Source organism: Lupinus angustifolius, chromosome LG02, assembly GCF_001865875.1.
Source record: "Lupinus angustifolius cultivar Tanjil chromosome LG02, LupAngTanjil_v1.0, whole genome shotgun sequence".
NCBI lineage: Eukaryota > Viridiplantae > Streptophyta > Magnoliopsida > Fabales > Fabaceae > Lupinus > Lupinus angustifolius.
Genome location: NC_032010.1, coordinates 3,687,114 through 3,711,353, shown reverse-complemented (window position 1 = coordinate 3,711,353; position 24,240 = coordinate 3,687,114). Strand labels below are relative to the sequence as shown.

Genomic DNA, 24,240 nt, shown 5'->3' with positions numbered 1-24,240 from the left:
CACTGAAATTTTATATCACTAGATCAACGCCTTGTTGGTAATTAACATTTAAGTTGAGAACAATGGACCAAGTCAAAAGGTGGGAAAACAACCTAAGCTTAAATATCTATCAAATTTTCTTCTTACTCTATTAAGCAAAATCAAATGTAATGTTATAACTTGATTAATGGCAATACTAAATAACCTCTAGTAATATGCTGAAAACTATGGCAAAAGAAAAAAAAAACATGTTATGCATGCAGAATATATCCACAAACATCAAAAGTAAACATACACAAGTGCAACAAAAAACATACATGTTCAGACTTAGATGACAAATGGTACTACCCAAAAAACAAGATATTCACAAATATAAAGTACATAAAATCCAACCAAAGTTCCTATAGTTTTATATTTATATTATCAGTCCACTTACACACATTCACTACTTTGAAGTTGTCCATGAAATAAAGCAACTCAAACCATAAGAAACCCTTCCCTAACCCCTCCCTCTCCCAAACCCAAAAAAAATATTAACTGAAAAAGTTAAGATGTTAAAGAGTAAGAGATTTGCTTTTGTCTCATCCCTATTCTGTGCTCAACAGAGTCTCTTCAATCTCCGATGAAGTGGCCGAATCCTTGCATTTTATCTTCTTCACATCTTCCTTTGGAATAATGAAAATCCTCTTCACCATGTTACAGAATTCCCTGTCATATATTAGATCTAGAAAGTTAAATAAAACTCTCAAATTCTAATGAAGCAAGTAAAACTATTCAAAGTGCAGCGACTACAGTGTGTTAAAATTACTCACGGCCATCGATCATCACCAACTTGCATCGTGTCATTTTCATCGTCGGTATAAGTAATCAACCATTTGTTTTTGGAATGAAGCTCTCCCTTAATATCAAATAATTTCTCAAGTTCATCTATTAGATCACAATAACCACTCAACATGGTCAAATCAACAGCGCGACCTTATGTCATTCAAACAATAAAATAATATATTCATTCATGTCACAAGATTAATATGGGGTGATCATGGGTTATATGCAGAATAAACTACTATTTAAAGAGGCTATTTGGATCATGAATCTTTGATGGATAAAATTAAATTTAGAGTTTGTTTTTTTTTATAGTTTATGACCAGAAAGTTCGTCCATTAATTTATATCAAGCAATGTGATAACTAAATATGTTTGAGTTGGGGTATCCCTTGTACTCCATTTTTTTAATAAGTATTTTTTCTTGGCCGTGAAAAGAGCTACTTCTTTCGATTCAAGCCACTGGGAGTTGATCTTGTACAAATTAAATTTTCAGGTTGGTGACAAATATATAATAAAAATTGATAATTAATGTTATGAGGAGATATATCCACATTTTATGCTAAAAAAAGATCAATTATATTGAAATAAAATGCAAAAAAAAAATGTATTGAGTGTTCCATGACATTCTTGAAGGGCGTATAAGTCAATCAGCAGATATATTTATTCCCAAAAAGTCAGTAGCCTTATTTGGTTATGAAGGTTTAAGGTTTTTAATCATTAAATTAAAAGACCCATGAGTAGTTAATATCTTTTTTTATAAGTTAATTTGAGTGAAATTAAATATATTTGACATGATTAAATGAAAGCTGCTAGTCAATCTAAGGCTTACAAGTTACGTGAAAGATTATAAGTTAGGGATCAAAAATTGAAAGCTAATAATCCATATGATTACTTTAGTTAATAAGGTAACTAATATATAAAAAATCATACAAACCCTAACTTATAAGCTGATAAGCTGGTATAACTTAACGAGCTTATAAACTTAAAGTTTATTGAATTAACTCAATTTATCAAATATCAATATATAAATTATTTTTTGTCATGTAAGTTAGTCTATTCTTTATGATGTTAAACATATCGTGACTTTTTGGGAGGTCAATTATTCGATTTCTAAGAATGACGCTTATTAAGAGGTACAATTATACATTCCAAAAATGAATTAGTTTTTTATCCATATGATAAGAGAATACATTTGGTAGTAGAAAAAAATATGTCGTGGCTTATATTATAAGGCACAAACATTAAATAATTTTACCAAATCTTTTAACTAGCTTATCATTCATAAACTTTAAGCCTTGACTTTTTAGTCATTAGCAAACTTTTCAATTTTAATTTAACTTTTTTAATTTTCAATCAATTATGTGAAACACACCTAAGGACCGTTGTTGCTATGATTAAAGAAAAATAAACAAGTATAAAAATTAAAAGTTGGTAACATGATATGCTATACAATAGATATAAACATCAAGAAGTGGGTGGTTTTAATAATGTCGTAGGATAATATCTTGTAATCTTCCATGCGGTCATTTGCAACAAAATTGAAATGAGGTTATATAAGTCAAATAATTTTATTTGTTCAAACTCTATTTGACATTAATGAACATTTATAAGAAGAAAAAAACCAAAGATGACACTCATAAACCTTTGAATTCATACCCAGAACCTTCAATAGCATATAAAAGATATGTCTGGATTTAAATAAAACCTTGTTTACATTAATAAATCGCCTGAGTTTGTAGAGTTACCGGATATTAAATGTAAGTACTTATATTCAATAAAGAGTTGTTTATAGGATGCAATGTAGAAAAAGACTAGGCTGTTTATCAAGGATTAAGTTTGTGCGTATGATAGGTGGTCAAACTAAGTTTTTTTAATAAACAAGTTAGATTTTTGAAAAAGTCTATTTAACTTAAATAGATAAGACACATACTTCTTAAAAAGCTTATTAAGCATAATTAATCGTCCTATATAATTTTACTATATATTTATATTAATAATTTTATATAATATATACATAAAATATATAAATCCTATAAACAATTTAGCATTGGGAGTTTGAGATGTTAGAGTAGACTTTTAAATAGGTTATGCCTAGGTTTACAAAAATACTTAATGATGACAACTTCTAGGGGCTGCCTTAGCTTTAGGATCGTTTTTAGCTTGAAGTTTTGAGCTTCTTAAAATGTAATTCAATTTTGATGGAATCTTAGGAATTTGGGTTGATTTGGGTTTTGTTTGGTTTGGTAATTTAGGCTAGGGTTTGTGTATGATCGGGAGTTGTAGGGTATGGCCTTGATTTGTATGCGTAGGTTAGGGTTTTGTAGAGTTTTGGTTGCGGAATGATATAGGTAATTAAGGTTACGTTGATGAATTTATTAGTAAAGGTCTTGGCTTTAGATGTGTAGGGTAGGATTTGTGGCTGTTTGGCTTGGGGTATGAGTGTAGGGTTGTATCAAGGTTGGATAGGTGATTTTAGGATTGGTTTGTCTCGGTTGGGATGTATTGAGGGATGGATGATCTCGGCTTGGGATGAATGGGTTAGGGTTGTTCTTTGTTTTGGGTAGTTGTGGACGATGGTGGATGTTTAGGGCAATGAAGGTCACGATTTTGGATAGAATGATAAGGATGGGAATTTGTTGTGTGCATGAGGCATAAGGAAGATGGAAAAGGAATGAAGGTGGAAGGCGCCACAAGCATGGAAGCTTGATAAGCCAAGTGAAGTTCACCACAAGCTAGAAAGCTTGATAAGAACACATAAATTGTGGCCACAACCAACATAGGGTTTTAGGAGATACTTCTCAAAATGCAAAATAAAATCCTAACTATCACAAATGGTTGAGCCGAAATTATTGTTGAGCCTTGAGTCTTGGCCGAGATGGTTGGTCCTTATGAGCTTGACTTGGCCTTGGCTGGTTCTTGTGTGTTTGGCCAAGGTCCTTGAGTTGGGTCAACCATGTGTTCCTTTGAGATCTTTCGGTCAACTTTGGTTTGCACCCTTGAGAGTCATAACTGAAATCTTTGAGGGAAAATAATCATGTGTCATTATCCAAAAGTTGAGTGGAGGGGAATTCAGTTGGGGAGGTTTTGACTTGGCCCTTGGCTGATTTGAAAGTTTATCTTCTACATTATCTCTAAGTCTTCACACGCCTCAATTGAAGGGGTCAAGCTCCTCCTTGATTTAAGGCTTCAACTGAATTCAATAAGTTAATCCATGTCCTCGAGTTTGAATTAAATCCAAGCTTATTTGGAATGGATAATCTATGATTTTCTTTATTTATCTTTAAGCCACTTTTGAGTTGTGGTCTTATCTCCCTATTCTCATGATATCTTTTCCCTGATCCATGCTTAATTGATAACTTGAGATCCTTGAACTGTGTTTTCATGTATGACCTGTGCACACTTACTTGCTTCCTTCAATCATGTTATCTTATTTTGAAACTAAAGTTGTATCCATGATAATCTCTTAAGACAACCTTGGTCATTATTGGACCATGTTACAAAGGAAATAAAATAATTTTCAACCCTCCCATAATTTATTGAAACAAAAATAGAAATACTTGAACCTCAAATAAAATAAACTCCTAAGACAAAATTAAATCCTAAGACTACCACGAGAATAAATTCTAATTTATTTAAATCAATGCAAATAAAATTAAACTAAGTCAAATAATACCTAAGGACATAAATGTCCTTCCTCCATGTAATCTTCCAGATCAATTGTATCCTTTGAGACCTTAAGGGATTCTAACTTGGCTTTAGCCCAAGTTATAAGACCTTCATAACCTCTTTTGTCCTTGGATTGAAAGGCTGCCTTAAGAGGGTTTACATCCATATGAAATTGATATTCCATGTTAAACAAGTGGGACATATTTAACCCAAAGCATAGCCTCTCGCCAATCTTGATTAGATGGCATGAGTATTGTAACTAGTAAAAAACAAATCTGTGGTCCATCTTGAAAACAAGTTTAGCAAAATTGCACCCTCACCACTATGTTGTCCATAGAACAGAACTTTCAACTTATAAGAGAGAAAAATATGCGAAAACAAATATGTAATGAAGAAAAATAAAATAAAATAATTGATCAATTTAAAAATAGAAGAACTAAGATTTAAGTTTTTTTGTATAACCATTATTATTTTTTCACCGTTTGAGTAAGGAACCACCTTTCAGGATGTGCAGTTATCCTCGAGAAAGTGTTATTATCAGAAATTGAACATTTGACATTTTAGGCTATCTGAGGATTCACTGAAATTTTATATCACTAGATCAACGCCTTGTTGGTAATTAACATTTAAGTTGAGAACAATGGACCAAGTCAAAAGGTGGGAAAACAACCTAAGCTTAAATATCTATCAAATTTTCTTCTTACTCTATTAAGCAAAATCAAATGTAATGTTATAACTTGATTAATGGCAATACTAAATAACCTCTAGTAATATGCTGAAAACTATGGCAAAAGAAAAAAAAAACATGTTATGCATGCAGAATATATCCACAAACATCAAAAGTAAACATACACAAGTGCAACAAAAAACATACATGTTCAGACTTAGATGACAAATGGTACTACCCAAAAAACAAGATATTCACAAATATAAAGTACATAAAATCCAACCAAAGTTCCTATAGTTTTATATTTATATTATCAGTCCACTTACACACATTCACTACTTTGAAGTTGTCCATGAAATAAAGCAACTCAAACCATAAGAAACCCTTCCCTAACCCCTCCCTCTCCCAAACCCAAAAAAAATATTAACTGAAAAAGTTAAGATGTTAAAGAGTAAGAGATTTGCTTTTGTCTCATCCCTATTCTGTGCTCAACAGAGTCTCTTCAATCTCCGATGAAGTGGCCGAATCCTTGCATTTTATCTTCTTCACATCTTCCTTTGGAATAATGAAAATCCTCTTCACCATGTTACAGAATTCCCTGTCATATATTAGATCTAGAAAGTTAAATAAAACTCTCAAATTCTAATGAAGCAAGTAAAACTATTCAAAGTGCAGCGACTACAGTGTGTTAAAATTACTCACGGCCATCGATCATCACCAACTTGCATCGTGTCATTTTCATCGTCGGTATAAGTAATCAACCATTTGTTTTTGGAATGAAGCTCTCCCTTAATATCAAATAATTTCTCAAGTTCATCTATTAGATCACAATAACCACTCAACATGGTCAAATCAACAGCGCGACCAACCGCAACACCTTGCATTTGCACCTTCTCAAACAATAAAGACTTAGTCATCCATCAACATATCATAAAGGTTATGCAGAGGGTAATAACTAACCATGTGAAGTAAAAATTCAAATAATGTTACACTTAACATTTCTACCCAACCAAGTACCAACCATTCACATAAAGGGTGACCAATTTCCTTCTCTTTTAGTTTCACATTGGTTAACTTTCCTAGAAAATATGGAAATACTCATTAGAATATTGCACTAGCACCATACATGTGTATTTATGTACCTTAGTACGAGTCCTCGAGGATGGTACAGAGGTCTGCTTGTTCTGCCTCTCATTTGGTGATGCACCAGAAATAATTTGCTTCTGCTCCTTAGTGGACAGTGAATTATTGAGATTCTGACCATTCGCACTTTCACATGCACCAATAGAAACAAAATCTTTGGGATCACTTGGAACAATAGCTGGACATTCAAGTTCCTTCTCAGGAAATTCAACATTAGTGAGATTGCTACTCAAATTAACTCCAAATACCCAGATATCCGTGTGATTCTCCGTCGTTTTACCATTTTCAACTTCGTCATGCATCGAACCATTGTTAGGCCTACATGAAGCTGGGGGATTAATGACGCAAGATGATTGTGTCGTCACAACAGATTTGTTGTTTTTGAGCTCAGGAAAATAGTTTGAAGAGACATTTAAATGAGGAGAAGATGGCCATAGTCCTTCCATGCAGACTCTAGAGGTGCTGGAATTGGTATTCATTGGTTTGCCATTAATTTCCTTCTGCCTCAAAGACCACATGGCGTGGTTTTCGTTGCTTCGAACTTCGCCAACACCACCAAATTGTGTAGGTTCATGTGACAAGGATGATCCGTGATACCAGAAAGTTGAAGCAGGAGAATTAGCAGTAATTTCTACATTCATCGAAGACATAATTTTAGTCAATGTTAATAAATAACTTATTTAGAGAACTTCGATAAAAATCTCTCCTACCAGAAGATTGAACATCAGAAGGCCTAGATCTTTTGCTCTTCACCACAGGCTGAGTGATATTTACAGCAGTAGAAGGTACAAAATGCTCCAAATCCCAAGCAGAAACCCTCTCTGGCCTAGGAATTGTTGCCGGTTCATCCCATTGAACCTAAGTCATAAAAGATCGTAAAAGCTCATATCTAGAGAATACAATCAACAAAAGAAGAATTTCGATGCAAAAATTTAGAGAATACAATCAACAAAAGAAGAATACAATCAACCTTCATTGATCGCCACAGAGAATTTGACCATCCTGCAGATACATCCCCAACACCAACAATAGTACCGGAAAACCTGACCAAATAATTACAGCAATAAGCCAACAAATTACCAAAACTTGAAGGTCTAGGCTACAATCCGTTATTAGAGTAACTGTTTACAACGGATACCTTCTTTCAGGCGAGTCCTCCACCTCAAATCTCATCTTGAAGCGCATGCCAATAGAAAACTTGTTCTTAATTGCCTCTAAATATTTGTTCAGACCGATAATAAACTGGCTAGTCCTACATGCATTAAGAGTCATACTAATTGTTGAGAAAACGTTATACAAACTCATATATAATAGGTTCATAAATGACTAACATTGTAATAACATTTACAATACAACTCAACATGTTTACAAACCTTGGTTTGTAATAAACCACAAACATGGTACGAGTCATAAGAGCGTGGGAAGCAGTGGCAAGCACTCCAAGATGCATGCTCTGGCTTGATATCACAGATGAAGGCATCAGACTCTGCTGCCGAGCAAGACGCCGAACACCAACTCGCAGTTCACCATTTTCTCCCCTGCAAAGAATCAAGTCAAGACACCAAATTTCAAAAAAAAACTACAAGAGACCCAACATCTCCAACAACCAATCAAGGTTATTTGGAAATACCTTAAGAACACAAAAGCATCTCCGGCAACCAATCTTTTCGATGTGACAAATGTACTCCATCCAGTTGTAAGCAAGTGCCTCCTTGGTTGACCTAATCATGTTACAGAAAATCTTAGAGTAAAAGCCCGAAGTAGTCCCAAAAGAAAGACGAAGATACTCTAAGTCCTTGTAAGAAAAACTAAACTAATCATTTAGTCCCTACAAACATGGGAGTGATTTTGTTGAAGACTAACTTGGTAAATATTTCACTTTTTTCGGGAATATTCATGTCTCTGAAATGGCTGAATGATTAAAGTGTCCCACCTTTGCAATCTTAACTGATTAAATGGTTAGCTAATTTATGTATACCAAAAATGTCCGTATTAGTCACCAAAAAATCTCCATGTTTTCTATTCACAGATACCAATTTGAGCATTTACTCTAAATCTTAACAAGTTTTCCAATGTAAAATGCAAAATTACCTCTGAAAATATGCTTAAACTTCCACTCAAAGCCATGAAGATCCTTGGCTGCTAACTCTTGGGTTGGAGTTTGTTGTGTCATGTCCTACAATATATAAACACAAAGCATTAAAATGATAAAAAAAAATTGAAACTTCATTAAATACAATGATTCATCCTCAACTTAAGGAGATAATTAAATACCAATTGAGGCAAGCACTCAGTAGCATGCCGACGCAGAACCGAAAATCCTCCATGAGTGCTAGTATCAGATGCAGTTAATATCTTACTAAAAGAGTGAAAGATCTGTTTCTGAGTCTCAGGTGGACATGGATCAGGACTTGTAGGTTCATTTTGCTGAATAAAAATACAAAATCAAAAACCATAGATTAATATTTAACTTGAAAAAAAGGACTCAACTTTTAACTCCTTTTACATGATAGCTGAGGGAATCAAATGAAATAAACCATAACAAGCAACAACCTATATTCTATATTGACTAATAATAAAGGAAATTTGACAGAGAAATTGGATCTTAGTTTTTTCAGTAACTAAATAGATAGACAAGACAGAAGCAGAAAAAGATAGGAGACACAAATATTCTCACATCTGATTCTGGAAGTAAAGTGATACGAGCATAAACTTCATCAGTTTCTTGTTCAGCCTACAAATTAACAAAAAAAAGCATATGATAAAAATAAAATACAAAAAGACACAATAGTCATAGACATAATCATAACCATAATGTTAATGAACAAACAAGGACAAAAAAAACACAAAAAAAACATGAGTACCAACAACTGAATGTGCATAACACGACAGAGAATCTTGGATGGAAGATTGAAATGGGGCATTTGTTGGTTCAATTCTTGATTCGTTGATGCTTGCAACTGCAACACACAAAAAAAGAACAAAAAGGAAAAAAACAACACCATAGAAGACTAAAAGTTTTAGAACAAGTACAACAAAGGAATGTGTCTAATTGGAAGCAACTAGGAACCAAAATTGGTAGGAAAAAATAAAATAAAACAAAAATTAAGAAAAACTAAAAAGAATCATACTTGTTCCATGTGACCTTGAGGAAAATAATAAACTCTCTCTTCAGCATGAGGAACATTAACCAAAGGTCCTGCACATAACTTCCATAGTTGTGTGTATATATCATCATCTCCAAAACCTAATCAAAACAGAAATGGTTAAAAAAACAAAATTAAAATTTTCAACTTTATCAAAGAAAATAAGACCCATAGAAGCCTATATTGCTCAGCTTGGTTTCCCAGAAAGTGAACAACTTTTCTCTCTAATTCTCCTTTGACCACTGCCCCAGTAAAGAAATATACAACTAAAACTGGTTTTAGCTCCAATTTAAACCAAACAATTTGATGCAGACCCATAATCTTCAAAAGAACATAAAACCTCGTACACTGCTAAAAACATAGACATTTCCTTTTCTTTTTTTCTCTTTCTTTGTTCTTGGACTTTCTGAGTAACCAAACAAAGCAATTCACATAAAAATTCCAACACCCTTTTAAAGCATTAACCTGTGTCTGCTTCAGTATTTCCCAGATGTGCCATTCAAACACCAACAAGAAGATGAAGAAACACAAAACCCCTTTGAATGGAAATACCAAATACTACAAACTTAAGAGAAGCTGATTCTTCTTCTTGAAGATGCAGCAATAATTGATTTTAACATATTACCCATGTGTGTGAGAGAGTAAAAAACAGTAATAATGATAATAAAGTAGTAATTTTTCTGTTTCTGTTTCACTCCTTGTATTCTGTAACGAAAATGAAACTACTCCTTCTTTCTGACACTTCAACTGTTTCACAAAAAAAACTATGTAGCCACTTTCTACTTCTTCTTCTTCATGTTTTTCTCCAAAAACAAAACCACTTGTATTGAATTTGCTGCGTTTTGGTGTTACAATAATACTGATGTGTTCTTTTTCTTCTTCATCTCTCTTTCTCTGTCTTCTATCTCTCTTGTTTCAACTATGCTTCTTTCTCTTCTTTATAGATACATCTTAACATACTGTGCTTTTGTTTATTCTCCATACACTCATTACCAACAAATTGTTTATTATATTCTGGATTTTATTATTAAATTAAAATATACATAATTTTGTATCATATTTTAAGAATTTAGTGTATCCAAACTAAGTGGATGTAGCTTTTTAATACAAATTAATATTCCGATAGATTATAATATTCTGATCAATCACAAATATTTTGACACCAGTGGTGGTAGCATAAAATGTGAAACATTTGATGATTTTCAGATCATGTCAGAAAATTATTTATATTCATGATCAATGTGCAGTAGATTTCAGATGTTTTGAATATTGTTATATAACAAAGCTTGTGATACCCAATTCCAAATTTGAAATCTAATACCTCAACTGCTCAACTTAACCTACTAAAAAAAAAGAATATCTCTTACCCCTTTATCATTTGAATATTATAAGTATATTATTTGTATATAGAATAATTCTATAATTTGATAATTATTATATAAATTGCATTCAAAAAATGGATATCATCTGTATGAAACGCTACTGATATAAACTACATAGAATTAGTACGAACTGATAAAAAGTATTCATTAGATCTGGAAGTTTCCAGCATTAAATCCTCAATGCAGTCTTAAATGATAAATTTGGATAAGCAATTATTACCCCAAAAAATTGGATAAGCGATTTTGAAATAAGCGTGCGATTACTAACTTTTGGGAAAAGAATTTAATGAAAGATGTGTCCTGTTCCTGTAAAAGTGACCACGATAAATTGACTTCCGAGATGACACTAATTTGCATAATCAATAAATAAATATGTATATATCACAATTTCTAATGATAAACGTACAGAACCTTTTATCTCATGGTATATATATTTTTGTTAGCTATAATCTTTAATCAAAGTAGATGCGGCATGCATGACTTCCTACATTTACCAATATAAAATAAAATATCTCTTCATATTAAAATATAATTTATCTTCATTCATCCGTGAAAGTATAACATATATATTATTTTGTTTATTTTTATAAATATTTTTGTAGAAGAGATATGTTATATCCTTATACAAGAAGGGGTACAATATCTACTGTCTCGTTCCTTTGTACCACTCCATGTGCCAGAAGATTTATTTGGTCAGAAAAATATTTAAGAATGCTATTTTAATTTAAATAATTTTTTTTAACCAATCAAATATGATAATACATGGAGTGGGACAACATATGTGTTCCGTATAAGAAGATAGTTTGTTCTCTTTTTTGTTACACTTAGTTTTTTTTATATATAGATAATTTGTTCTCTTTACCAATATATATCAATTATCAATTACTTGAAAATAGTCTAGAACAAAGAGTTAATCTAGTGATGTAAGATTACCTTACTAGATTTTTAGGATGATCAAAATGTTAAATATTTGATTCTTGAGAGTAACATTTGTTGTGAGAGGCAGTCATACATCCTAAAAGAGATTAATTTTTTAACAAATAGTAAGAAAATGTCTTTGATAGTACCAAAAATAATATTCTTGAATATGATTACTTTTTACATTATACTGTAAAATTTAAAAAATGTTTTAGGTAATTTCTTCTTTTGAAATTATAACTCCTAATTACTATATTCATGAGTCAAACATCCTCTGAGTTTTGTTTAAAATGTAATGTGGTCAACGTTATGTTGAATTTGAGACTAGCAATTTTTAAGAGGAATTATGCTGTGCCCTATAGTTGTCTCCTACATCCCCTGTGTTCACATACCTACTATGGATATTCTCTTACAGATATAATCTTGTTCCGATCGAGTAAGACAATTATAGGTTGTACTTACCATATGTTTAATGCATCTTTCTTTATCTATATAAACTCATCACCTATAATTAAGCTATAATTGCTTTTATATCAATTGATTTACACTCTAAATGGTCTTCCTTCACATCCCACTTATTAATATTGCGTCATAATTGAATTAGAAATTTGTTCCTCATGCATGTACAGTATGATTGTTATCTCTTTTTAGTAATTAAATCAGTTAATACTAGTATTGATCTAAACTGGACAATTGAATCATGTCCGTACTAGTCAAAATTAGTTTGCCATTGAAAAATATATTTTTTAAAATGGTACCAAAATGATTCAAAACTTTAACTCAATAATTGTTTTAACTACTTAGTTATTCAATAATTAAATTATATGTTTCAAATTATACTATTTATAGTCATAAATATATTATATTTTTATTATAATATATATAACTTAACCACTTATTGACTATTGTATTACTATACTAATACTCTGTATAATAATTTATATCATATTAATAACATTGGTTCACATACTTTATACCGGATGATTAAAATATATTTAAGATTAGACCCTTCATTATTATTATTTTAAAATAATTAAAAGATCGATTATTTATTTGTAGTGATGCGTAAATGCATGTGCACGCCTATGACTTATGCCTTTGCATTATTTGACTAAATGGAAGAGAGGCCACCATCAAAGCTTGATTGAATATTCTTAAGATATTAAGAAGCTTAATGAGAACCATTCTTTTATGACCATCCAATCAATGTAGCATAAAATAATTTTTTAATATAATATACTAGAGGCACACAAATGAGAATATATATGAATGTATTAATATTAATTTATGTTTACATCTATTAAGAAAAGCTAACTAACTATGGGTGGAATGGGATCCAAATATTTTATTCTTAACTATGTTTGATTAAAGTCTTAATACGCCCCACTTTTATGCTGATATGTTTCACTGAGCTCAGACAATAAAGCATGTGTTCTTTAATTTTAGTTAATCAACATCCCATAAAAAGTTTTTTTTAGATGCCCTTAAAAGTATTATTGTAGTAATATTTTAATACGTGCATAATTTAAAGAGGGTAAAGTTTTGAGTGTGCTATTGATGTTTTTATAAGAGAGTATCCGTCAGAGTTGTCATTTAATTGATAATAGAGACTAAAATCAAAATTTTGAAACAATATTTAAAACTATTAAAATGGTGTTGAGAACATTAACTTTCATATGATGATTTGATGGAATTAATTTATTTAAACTCTCAGAGCCTTTTTAATATAAGTTGTGTAGATTTTAATTTTTCCTATATTGAATGATGTTAAATCCATCAGAGTATATCAATCTTTATTAACTTATTTTTAGACCGTTTGTGGATTAGAGTATCACTTATATTGTATTCTTTATATTTTTGTCAATTGCCATGAAAAAAAACCCTTCAAGAGCCAAAAATTGTTGGTCTCTCAATAAAGACTTTCTCTCTATAATTATCCTGAAAATTAATCATTAATATCATTTTCCACAATGTTTTCTATTATAATATTAACAAGATGGGACAAAGTATATGGGGTAGAGGGTATACCAATACCACCATGGTACTATATGAAATAGTCTATTCCTAATTATTAGGATTTAAGACCCCACCATTAAGTGTATTATATAATTATAATTTGTAATCAATTGCTGCATTTTCTTGCTTTTACCATTAAGATATAAAATGTCCTTTGCTTCCTCTTAAGAGCTATCTATGCTTTGCTTTTTTTTTAAATGGCACATCAAGGCAATAATTAACAAAAGCAGCATTAAACTTATCGTATAATTGTATCCACCTAATCTGTAGATTCCATTTAAGATCAGAGATCAGATCCTCCATTAGTAAAAAAAATAGAGATTGGATAAATTTGTGACTATAGTTAAGAATATGGTTAAATTTGTAACAATTGTTAAGAATGTTAATTTTGTTCTTCTATTCTAAATGATTCTATCTTTGACAATTAATTTTATACATAAAAGCTTATCTTAGACTGAATCTTCTCAAATTCTTAACCAAGTATAATGTATAATATATATAAATTAGGGTTGGGAGTATTACAGAAGAAGAAATAGGGAGAGGAAATAATGAGATTAATTAAACATAACCTAACAGCTTAAAATATTGGTTTCACTTCCAATCGTTTTTTTTTGTTGAAAGAAAATTTATTCCCTGATTTTAAGTCACTTTCCAAACAACCTAACTTTTATATAAAAAACATTTAAATTTTGTTTTAGCTGAAATGAACATAATATTAGTTTTCCAACCACACACTTGTTGTAGGAATTAGAATTTTAGCTGGCAGCAATTATATCTCAGCAATTAAAATGATCAAAAATATCAAATGTATATTAAATTTGTTATTTTTAGCTTTTTATTATTCAATAGAGAACCTATTTTAGTTTTATTCTCCATCTTTGAATACTAATTTGAAGTTCTATTTTTTATGATTAAATTAGTACAAGGGAAACAAATTATTATAGGAAGAAACAAAGGAGAGAGAATTGACTTCCCTTTACACTTGCTAGCTTTGATGGGCATAATATATTATGGAACTACAATATTGGTGGGGCTAGTGATTTGAATGCACACCCCATGTGGAGACCAATTCAGGTTGTGTTCCTTGGCTTCCTTAAACCGTACACATTATCAAATAACATAGGCACACTTGTTCTTAGGTTTGGTCACTTTTTTTTGTTAATCACCTTTTATTTCATTTTGATTTATTTATTAATATTTTTTGTGGTAATTGAGGTTTGGTTCATCTAGATTTTAGTGCACTTAATGTATGTACCCTACCTAAAACAATAAACAATAATCATTTCGATTATTTTAATTGTAATGTGTACCTCGAGATTTATAAAAATAAAGAAAAGTTAAGCAATTGATGTTGGAATTCATGTTAAAACATGTGAAGACAATCATGGGCAATTGGATTAATATGATAATTGTTCCTGTCCACATGTCATGGGTTGGTTAGCACAACAACTAAATATTATTATTAATACTAACAAGTGGGGTTGCTTTTGTCTTTTCTACCATCCTATTCATATAATTGTGTACTACATTGTCATCTTTCAGCTAAAAATGAAGCATGCTTCACTTTTCTTTTCATCCCATCTTTTGTGCAAGTTGTGGATGTTGAATGGAGGCTTGTGCCATCTATCAAACAAGAGTGGAGTATCATACTTCTCATTATTACCTTTTACTCCTTTAGGGGCCTTTAGCAAAATTTTAACTTTGCAAAAAGGCTTCTTCCCATTCCAAAATAACAAACTAGTAAATTCACAATATGTAATCATTCTTTCACCACCTATTAATCATTGTCATTACATTATCTTTACCATTTTGCATCCTTACCCTCCAAGCCACTCATTATAGATCGTTAAAGTTTTTGTGCTCCATATGACCTACCTCAAACCTTCTTATATTTCAATTGTTTATTTTCCTCGATCTTTGTTCTTGTCTCTCAAGATTTGAGCCTATCGCTTAGAGTTGCTATGGCCGAAAAAACTCATTCTTGAATATATTGGTGTACACTCTCTAATGTTGTTATTCTCAATCGAGATGATCTTGCTAATGATAATGAGATTGGTGTTGATACATAAAATAATTTTTTTTAATGTTCTCCAAAGACTAGAATTTTAATCATTAATGTACTTCGTCCACCATTCACCCATTACTAACCCTCAAAACACGTTAATTATCATTGAGGGTACAAAAATATTAAATTCTATTAGATGTTGCTAACTATACAGCTTTAGATATCTGTGAAGATCTACTAATGAAATCAAACAAAGAGTTATAGAAAGAGAGATCCATATATATTATTATAATTTATATATATATATATATGTATGTATGTATGTGTGTATATATATTATGGAATCGAATATTAGAAATACCTTTTGACAAAAGGGGAGGACTATATATGCTTAGTTTTGCACTAATACAGAATTCTATTGGCATTGGTATCAAAGTGGAAAATCCACATGCTCAGAATATAATTTACATATTTCTCGCCACAATAAAGGAAATGAAATCTTTCGTTGTGAGTTTTCTTTGAGCATATAGGAATAGTATTTATGTCTTAATATTTTTAATTAATAACTATACTTAACTCCAGTTCATCTTCTATACTCTAATTCTATACTATCATAATGTAGAGAATTGATGTACGCATAATTTAGTATCAGTTATTTATTGTTTATTCATCAAAGTTTAGATTACGAAAATATGCGTATCTTATACAAGAACAAAGAAGATTATCAACTTCAGTGAAGATATATAATTAAATTTTTATAGCATCTAGCAATTGGGAAAGCCAAATAATAGAACCCAAATTACAATATTATATGAAAGAAATATTCAATCACACCTTCTCTAGTGGCATGATCAACCATATATATATATACTGTATTTTTACACCAAAAGCAAGCATTTTCTCTAGGGATATTGGACACTTTTGACCTACTTTGTCAATTCATAAGTTTTTTGTTCCATGTGTCAAGCATCAAGAATCCATAAAATTATTGGATCTAACTTTTTACCTCTTTATTCATTCCACTCCTTCATGTTTCTATCAATAACAAGAGGCTTATATACCACAAACACATATAACATGACTAATCCAAGCATATTTTTATTTTAAGCCCATATTCTCATTGATTTGTACATATATGTAGGGTTAATAAAATGACCTATTGTATTATTTATTTCGAATTTATCAACCTTTGACTGTAGTCTTGCATCTCATTTTTCATATGCAACTTGAGGTTTGATTGAATTCAAACACTGAACTAGTAATAAAGATCTCCTTTACTACTTAGGGTAAGAAAAAATAAAATTTCAAAACCTTTGATGGTCCAAGTGGTAAGAAGTTTGTTTTTCGTAAATGAGGTTCTAGGTCGAAATCTTATAGATAAAAATAAATAAATCATTGGAGAGCTTTGTTGCCTTGAATAGTTTTCCTGACTTGATTTATAGTGGTTTCATTCCAACGTAACTATTTGATACTCATAGAATTAAAAGAAAAAAACATTTTAAATTGAAAAAAAGACACATGTATACCCCAGACATGTATAGTTTCGCAAAAAAAAATTATTATAATAATGTGTATATTAAATCATAAGAACTTCCTTTTAAAAAGAACTATAATCTTTGTGGTGCACAATATTTTACCCGTATACATATTTTATTATAAAATGAAATAATTTTCCAATATAAAACATTATGATCGAATATCAAAGACCCGAGAGATTATTATAAGGAAATTTAGTTTTCTTTGGGTATAAGAATACAATAATATAAATGTCATTAGTCCAAGCCAAATGCTTGAGGGGTCCTATAAAACACTTGAAACATGATTGTTATCTTCAGCATAACAATTAGACTTTGTGGGGTGGAGAAGGTATTCAAATACAAGAACCATGATTCACATGAATAATAATTTGTTTAATAGTACAATTAAATTATTAATCTCCCAATAAAATGTTAAAAAATGATTTAGTGGAAGCCGGTTAGGCAGTAAAGCAGTTTGTGGATGTACTTTAATATATAATTGGGTTAAGGTATTTGTTTAAAAGCTTAGCTTAGAGCATAGGTTATGACCTTTTATATAACTTCATGTGTTTGTTGCATTATTATGTAAGTGCTCTCTCTTTGCATTTCATTAGTTATTTCTATTGTTTTGTAATTTTGGCCATTGCCTTAGTGTTTTTTAAGTTATACAACGAATGTGAGAGTTTGAAGAATAGTGTTGTGTTCTTCTCAATCATTCCGGCCAAAGAATGGGATTTGATTGATTTCATATTATTAAAGCATATGTCTCTCCACATTATCATCTGGATATGTCAATCATATAAATCAAATGACATCATAAATCATATTTATTAAAAAATAAATCCATGCATGACAAAATTAAGGTGTGAAAAGTATGTCACATGTGAAGCTATTTTTCCTGAAAAAAAATTGTTGACTAACTTTTCATATAGTCTCAAGTTTAGAAATTTGAGTATTTTGAGAGAATATACTATGGCCTTGAAAATAACATATGCTAAACAAGAGATTTATTACCACTTTTATTAAACATCCTTTTATGTCCTCTCAAAAATGAGTTTCAATTCTCTTTAATACTAGAAAGACAAATACATCAAAACGAAAGGAAAAAACATAATTTATTATATTTATCTTTTAGATATAATGAGATAATTCTTTTATTTTAAATGCAATTGTAAAATCAATAATTTATCTCTCAACTACATGAGATAATTCTTTTCTCCCGTAAATGTAAACAAAGAAATTATTGTTTTGCTTTCTTGTATTTATTTTTGTTCTGTTATTTTGAATGGTGGTGGATTTAGTTTGTTGGAAAATTGCTTAATAGCTCCAAAGCCTGCCATAGATTGGTTCTTATTCTAACCCAAAAAATACTGAATCTCACTCGACCCTTTATAGGCAAAGATAACTAAAAGAAACAATAACGAAAAAATAATTAGTTATAGCACAACATGATGATTACTTAGTATGATTTTAAAGTAACGGATCGATTTTAACACCCCAAAAGGAAACAACCTAGTGAAAGGCACTAATCTGCATGAAATAGTACTTTTGTGTAATCATTTTAATAGAGTTTAGTGTACTAAGGAAACAAAAAACCACATACAAAATTTATAACACTAAGTGTACACTAAACGTAATGCAAATATTTATTATATTTTGTTCACGGGTGAGGATCTTCTCCGTGAAGAGGGGAGTATATCAAAAGAAAAAGGAAAAAAACCACATGACATAATACTTTTACCATTTAGATATAAGAGATGACATTTTCACCTTTAAAAGTAAAAATAAAAGCAACAATTTCCCTATTCAGTAATAGATAGAATCTTGATTTATTAGTTCACATGTAGCTTATGAAATTTTCTACATAATTATATATAATGTTTACTATATATCACATATAGAGTGAAGGTCAGCCATGGACATTATTAGTTTGCATAAGTTCACCTGTTTATTTTAAAAAATAAAGCAATGACCCAATTTATTTTACTGTTTTTTTGTTTCTGATTTTGTATTTTAATTTTGTAATTTGATATATGTTGTTGTGTAGATTGGAGCTTATGTTTGATGGAATGAGGACAATGCAAACTCAGGGGAGGGGGTGGATTTGAGCTAAGCTAGATGATAGCTCCAATCATGTAAAATATTTCTTTCATTCTATTTGATGTTGATTATAAATGTTTGGGTTGTTTTGTGTTGAAAATTTTCGGCATCTAAATGTGATTGGTTAACTTATTAGGATTATATATTATATGAAGAGTGAAGTGCTTAAGGAATAATATGCTTTTTGAAAATGTATATGCACTCTCATTGTAATGGTCATATCTAGTCATCATAGTCTTGTAAATTTTAACAATAGAAACATAAAGCTGCCTTAAATCAGGAAGTTGTGTGAGTGGATGATGCCAGGAACTGAGCTAATACACTATGCATTGAGTATTTGTGAATAACTATAATTACTTGCATTGTTTGTTTTGTTTGCTTGCCTAATTGATCTAAGTTGGTAGAAAAATATGAATATAAAAAAGGTACTTGATTTTGCAAATGAACTCACTCGGCCAAAAAGCTTACGAAATGGCATTGTTATCCCTTGCTAGCTCTTTTGAGTCATAATTATTTATTTGCTGAACCTTATGAGTTAGAAATGAAAATATATCTACTACTAATTCCATTAGGATAAGAGAGCTAAGGTTACAATTACATTCAAGTTGGATAGAGGATAAATAATATATGAAAAAGTGAAAAAAAGTGAGTGGTATGATCCACCATTCATCTTAAAAAAGAATAAAAAAGAAAAACTCAACAAAGGAGTAAGACAAAAAGATGAATGGTGGGGAATGAAAAGAAAAAGGGGAGATCAAAAGTTGGCTTGTAGTATGAGTAGAGATGATACCTAAGTTAGAATTTGCTCTCTTAACCTATTATAATTATTGTATCCGAAAAAACCATATTTTTTTAGCTCAATCACATTACAATCCATAAAAGACCTTAATGTTCCATATTATATATCATTCTTAATTAATTATAAGATAATACCAAAATTTATTTTGTTGCTTATTCAATGCATACTTATAAGATATATACACTATTAAATACTTTGAGAGTCTATCTATGCTTTAAATGATGTAATTGCATAAATTGGAGGAAATAACATAATTGTTTATTTGAGAAGTGAGATAGTTATTAATATTTGTGTAATAAATAATTATGAGTTTGTTTTTTACTTTGTTTTGCACTTATTATTACTCTGATCTTTGTTGGGTAGTTTTGAGTAGGAGTCAAACTCTACATCTATAATTAATAAGACGTTGGTCTAGTAGTGTAATGTCTCGCTAAATTTTGAGGATGACCAAAACATTAATGATTCGATTTTTTGGAGTGACACTTATCGGGAGGAACAACCACATACCTCAAAAGTGATTAATGCCTTACCTATTGGATGAGGAGATATCCATATTAGTACCCAAAAAAACCTTACATTTATAATTTCAATGACAAGTGATGTTGATTGTAAATCTATAGTTTTAATGAATACGATAATTATATGACTCTTTTTTTTACTCAGCTTTATAACCTATGTTGGGCCTTTTCTTACGGAAAATAAATGAAAAAATGGTTCAGGACTGAATCCAAAGGTCATTTATATCGCAAAACCAAGCAAGTCATTTTCCTCATTGCTCTTTAGTTTATGACTCCTCATTGAATATAACAATGAAGAGATAGCTTGATTTTATAATTCGTCCTGAGCCATTATTAAGAACTTTGTTATGTATAAGTTGTGACCATTGTTTCATGTTGGTATGTGCTAACCGTCAGGTGTAAGATTACAATTTCGGTTGTCGTTAGTGGTGGAACTTGATGCAAAGTTTAGGAGGAACAACAATATTTAATTACAATTTATAATTAAGATTAATTTAATAACAAAAAATATAAAGAAATATATATAATTATTTTAAATTTTCAAAATAACATACTAATTATAAAAACAATAATTAATAATTAAAGATATTAAAGAGAAATATGCATTCATTTAAAGTGATGTTATCCGTTTTTTAAAGACTCGAACTCATTGATGATTGAATTATGAGTAAAATTTTAAGTTATTTCATTTTCAATATAAATCACCTGTTGCCTACAAGAAATTCATCTCATATCTTACTACATAATTTTGTTTGGTTGTTTTTGTTGTTGAAAATGATCTTTTTGTAGTAGCTAAATCATAATAGTTAAGATAAGATGAATAAATCGATCAAGTAAATAATATGCATTCATTTTCCCGTACTATCAAAATTACAGTTAATACAGAGATGGTTGAAGTTTTTCACACATGAATGATTAATAATATTAATAATAAAATATTGACATTGACATCTCAAGTTAATCTTATCTTACTCATTACAATACTAAATGATTATAAAAATTTGCTGCAAAGTTTGACAAAGACAATATGTGATCCTCATAATCTGTTTCATAAGTGTAAAATCATTATGAACATAATATTATAAACAATATCAACACCTACACATAAATGAATTTAATCAATTATCTATAATTTTATAATGTCCACACAAATTACACAAAGTACAAAAAATATATTGGAAAAAATATTAAACTAAATTTGAAATAAAGAATCCAAGGGGTTGTTGCCCCCACCTACCCTTACTATAATTTGCCCCTTGTTGACGCAAACAAGTATAGTAAATAATTATCGTCTCCACATAGAATTGCTTAAACTATAGTCTTTCAACTACTCGCTGTTTCTCAGCTCAATATTTTTGGGTTGCTTGTTGTAAGATACAAACACTTCGAATATACCTAAAGTATGATAAATATAGTCGGGGTTGAACTTCACATTCACTCTCAGTTCCCACTTTGATTCTTTATTTCATACCAATTAGAGCAATCAGTCCATATAAACACTTCAATTGACTAATTGCTAATGTCTTAGTCAATTAGTCACTTATGTAAGAAAAACCTATGTCTAGTGATTTTGATGCATAAAATAAGAAAAATGACATACAAACTCATGCCCCTATGTCTAGTGAATCATGCATGTAAGTTGAGAAAAATGCCTCACCTTAATTGTGTTAGACACCAATGTCTAATGCTAGCACTTTATCAAATTTGTGCTACATTCAACCCCAATTAAAAGGTTCTTAGCTACTCATATCCACACAATGTAAGAAAGATAGAGATAATACACTCATGGGGTGGTGGAGCCACACATGATTGAGTAACGATTATCACCTATGATGCTTACACATAGTTTCAATGAACTAAGTGAGCTAAACTCTCTAAAACAAGACTAAAATGAAAGTACAATTCGAAGAAGTAAGTAAGTGTACAAATGAAATGGACTAGAACCCTTTAAATTAAGAGTGAGCAGGACATAACCCTATTTGCTCACCCAATATGACCAGATCATGATCTAACTAAAATAAGATCGAGTCTCATTGGATCTAGGTCTTGGTTCAAAAATTAGACCTGATCAATATTTAGGGCCAGATAGGGACCAAAGATGACCTGTCGTGACCCGTCTCATGGTCACTCACTCATCATGTTTATATGTGTCTCTATTTAAATATGTACAGAATAATGGCACTTTTTTGGTCGAAAGTATTATTGATTCTCTAATTTTTTCATCATATATACATGATTAACAATATATATAAATATATCATTTTATATGTCAAATTAAAAATTCATAATAATAGATAATATTGAGAATACTATATATAAAATGAGTATGCATTATATTTAATCGGGTATAGGTTTGGGTTTAAAGGCTAACCCAGACAATATTTAGGGCCGAGTTAGCTTCGGGTCTATGGTCGGGTTCGGGTTCAAAAAATGACCCAACCAACATGCTCAGCGCAGCCTGGTACGTCCAAAGGTCATGTCCAGCCAGCTGGATCCAACACTCAGCACAACAACAGTGCCCTAAGCGCATAAGCCAGCATGAGAACACTATTTAAAGTAGAGGTGAGCATGGAGGAGATACTGAGTGTATTCCAGACAATAGCTAATTTTTTAATTCCTCGAATTTATATGCTTAGTGCAGGATGTGCGTTGAGCGTGACTTTTCATGTGTTAAGCATGGATCTTGCATTGAGCGCAACTATCAGATGTTGTCAAATTCACTTGGCGTGGATCCAGCGCTGAGCTTGGCCAAGCTAAGTTTAGGAACTTGGATTTTTATATTCTTTTATCCAGTTTAAGCCTACAAAACTACTTAGGACTTAAGCTTAGCCAATAAATCGAACTTTTAATCATGTATGAGTATTTTTCTAATGATTAGGGTTGATAGTTATAAAGTGCCATAAAATTATGTGTTATTTATAGATCAAATTAGCACTTAACAGTATGTATCCATAATCATTGTCGTAGACAATGATGTAGTAAATGTAAATGAAAAACAAAGATTTCAAAATATAATAAAATGTCAACCATTACATTGTCAAGAACAAAAGTAGCATAAACCAAACACAAACATAGGCATAAACAAAATTTAAACAAATGCCACCCTGGGCATTTTCATCAATACACAAAACATTAAAACATCAGTTACATCCTAGTCCATAAAGTTCAATACAAAAATAGATATTGTTGATAGACACGGACTATTCATCCATTGAATTAATAGGTTTGGCATTCTTCGTGGAAGACATTTGTACAAATGCAAGATCTTGAGTATCCTAAAACCGGACAGATCACCCGAGCCTCTTCAGTGGAGTCATATATGCTTGATAATCTAGATCATGATCCGAACAACTTTACAATGATTGTTGTGTCACAAAAATTCCACAAAATCAAGGTTAAGGTTTATGGACTAAAAAACATGCAAGAAAAGATAAATGTTTATAACTTTGGCTTACACATTCAAACTCATCATCTTTCTTGTTCATATTAGCAACAGACTTCCCCTTCTCATAAGTCTTTGTGGCCTACATACATACATATATATATATATATATATATAT

General features: G+C 30.6%; 2 protein-coding genes across 4 annotated transcripts in view; both read right to left on the bottom strand.

Moving 5' to 3' along the window:
- LOC109333292 (auxin response factor 9-like) lies at nucleotides 328-10,402 on the bottom strand. 3 transcript variants are annotated; one of them, XM_019568702.1, is made up of 15 exons: nucleotides 9,891-10,402; nucleotides 9,411-9,526; nucleotides 9,144-9,239; nucleotides 8,957-9,013; nucleotides 8,554-8,706; nucleotides 8,371-8,455; nucleotides 7,910-8,000; nucleotides 7,653-7,817; nucleotides 7,418-7,531; nucleotides 7,250-7,322; nucleotides 6,990-7,137; nucleotides 6,279-6,910; nucleotides 6,002-6,026; nucleotides 792-954; nucleotides 328-687 (listed from the first exon to the last, which is right to left on the bottom strand). In XM_019568702.1, exons 1-15 carry the CDS (start codon nucleotides 9,922-9,924, stop codon nucleotides 567-569), a joined length of 2,073 nt encoding a protein of 690 aa, XP_019424247.1. In that variant the 5' UTR covers nucleotides 9,925-10,402; the 3' UTR covers nucleotides 328-566. The 3 variants fall into 3 exon arrangements, with proteins under 3 accessions (XP_019424247.1, XP_019424255.1, XP_019424263.1); XM_019568710.1 differs by lacking the exons at nucleotides 328-687; nucleotides 792-954 and adding an exon at nucleotides 5,511-5,734 and having other exon boundaries at nucleotides 5,839-6,026; nucleotides 6,279-6,907; XM_019568718.1 differs by lacking the exons at nucleotides 328-687; nucleotides 792-954 and adding an exon at nucleotides 5,512-5,734 and having other exon boundaries at nucleotides 5,839-6,026; nucleotides 7,005-7,137.
- LOC109325982 overlaps nucleotides 19,008-24,240 on the bottom strand; it is a 7,633-nt gene continuing 2,400 nt past the window's right edge. The window contains exon 9 of the mRNA XM_019558636.1: nucleotides 19,008-19,086. Coding sequence (XP_019414181.1) covers nucleotides 19,008-19,086 — 79 coding nt within the window. The remainder of the gene's footprint in view (nucleotides 19,087-24,240) is intronic.

Coding starts and splice junctions, on each gene's coding strand:
- LOC109333292 (XM_019568702.1), bottom strand. CDS start 9,924: ATGGCACATCTGGGAAATACTGAAGCAGACACAG. Junction 8,707..8,956: donor CTTTACTTCCAGAATCAGAT/GTGAGAATATTT, acceptor ATTTTTATTCAG/CAAAATGAACCTACAAGTCC. Junction 688..791: donor GTTGGTGATGATCGATGGCC/GTGAGTAATTTT, acceptor AATATATGACAG/GGAATTCTGTAACATGGTGA.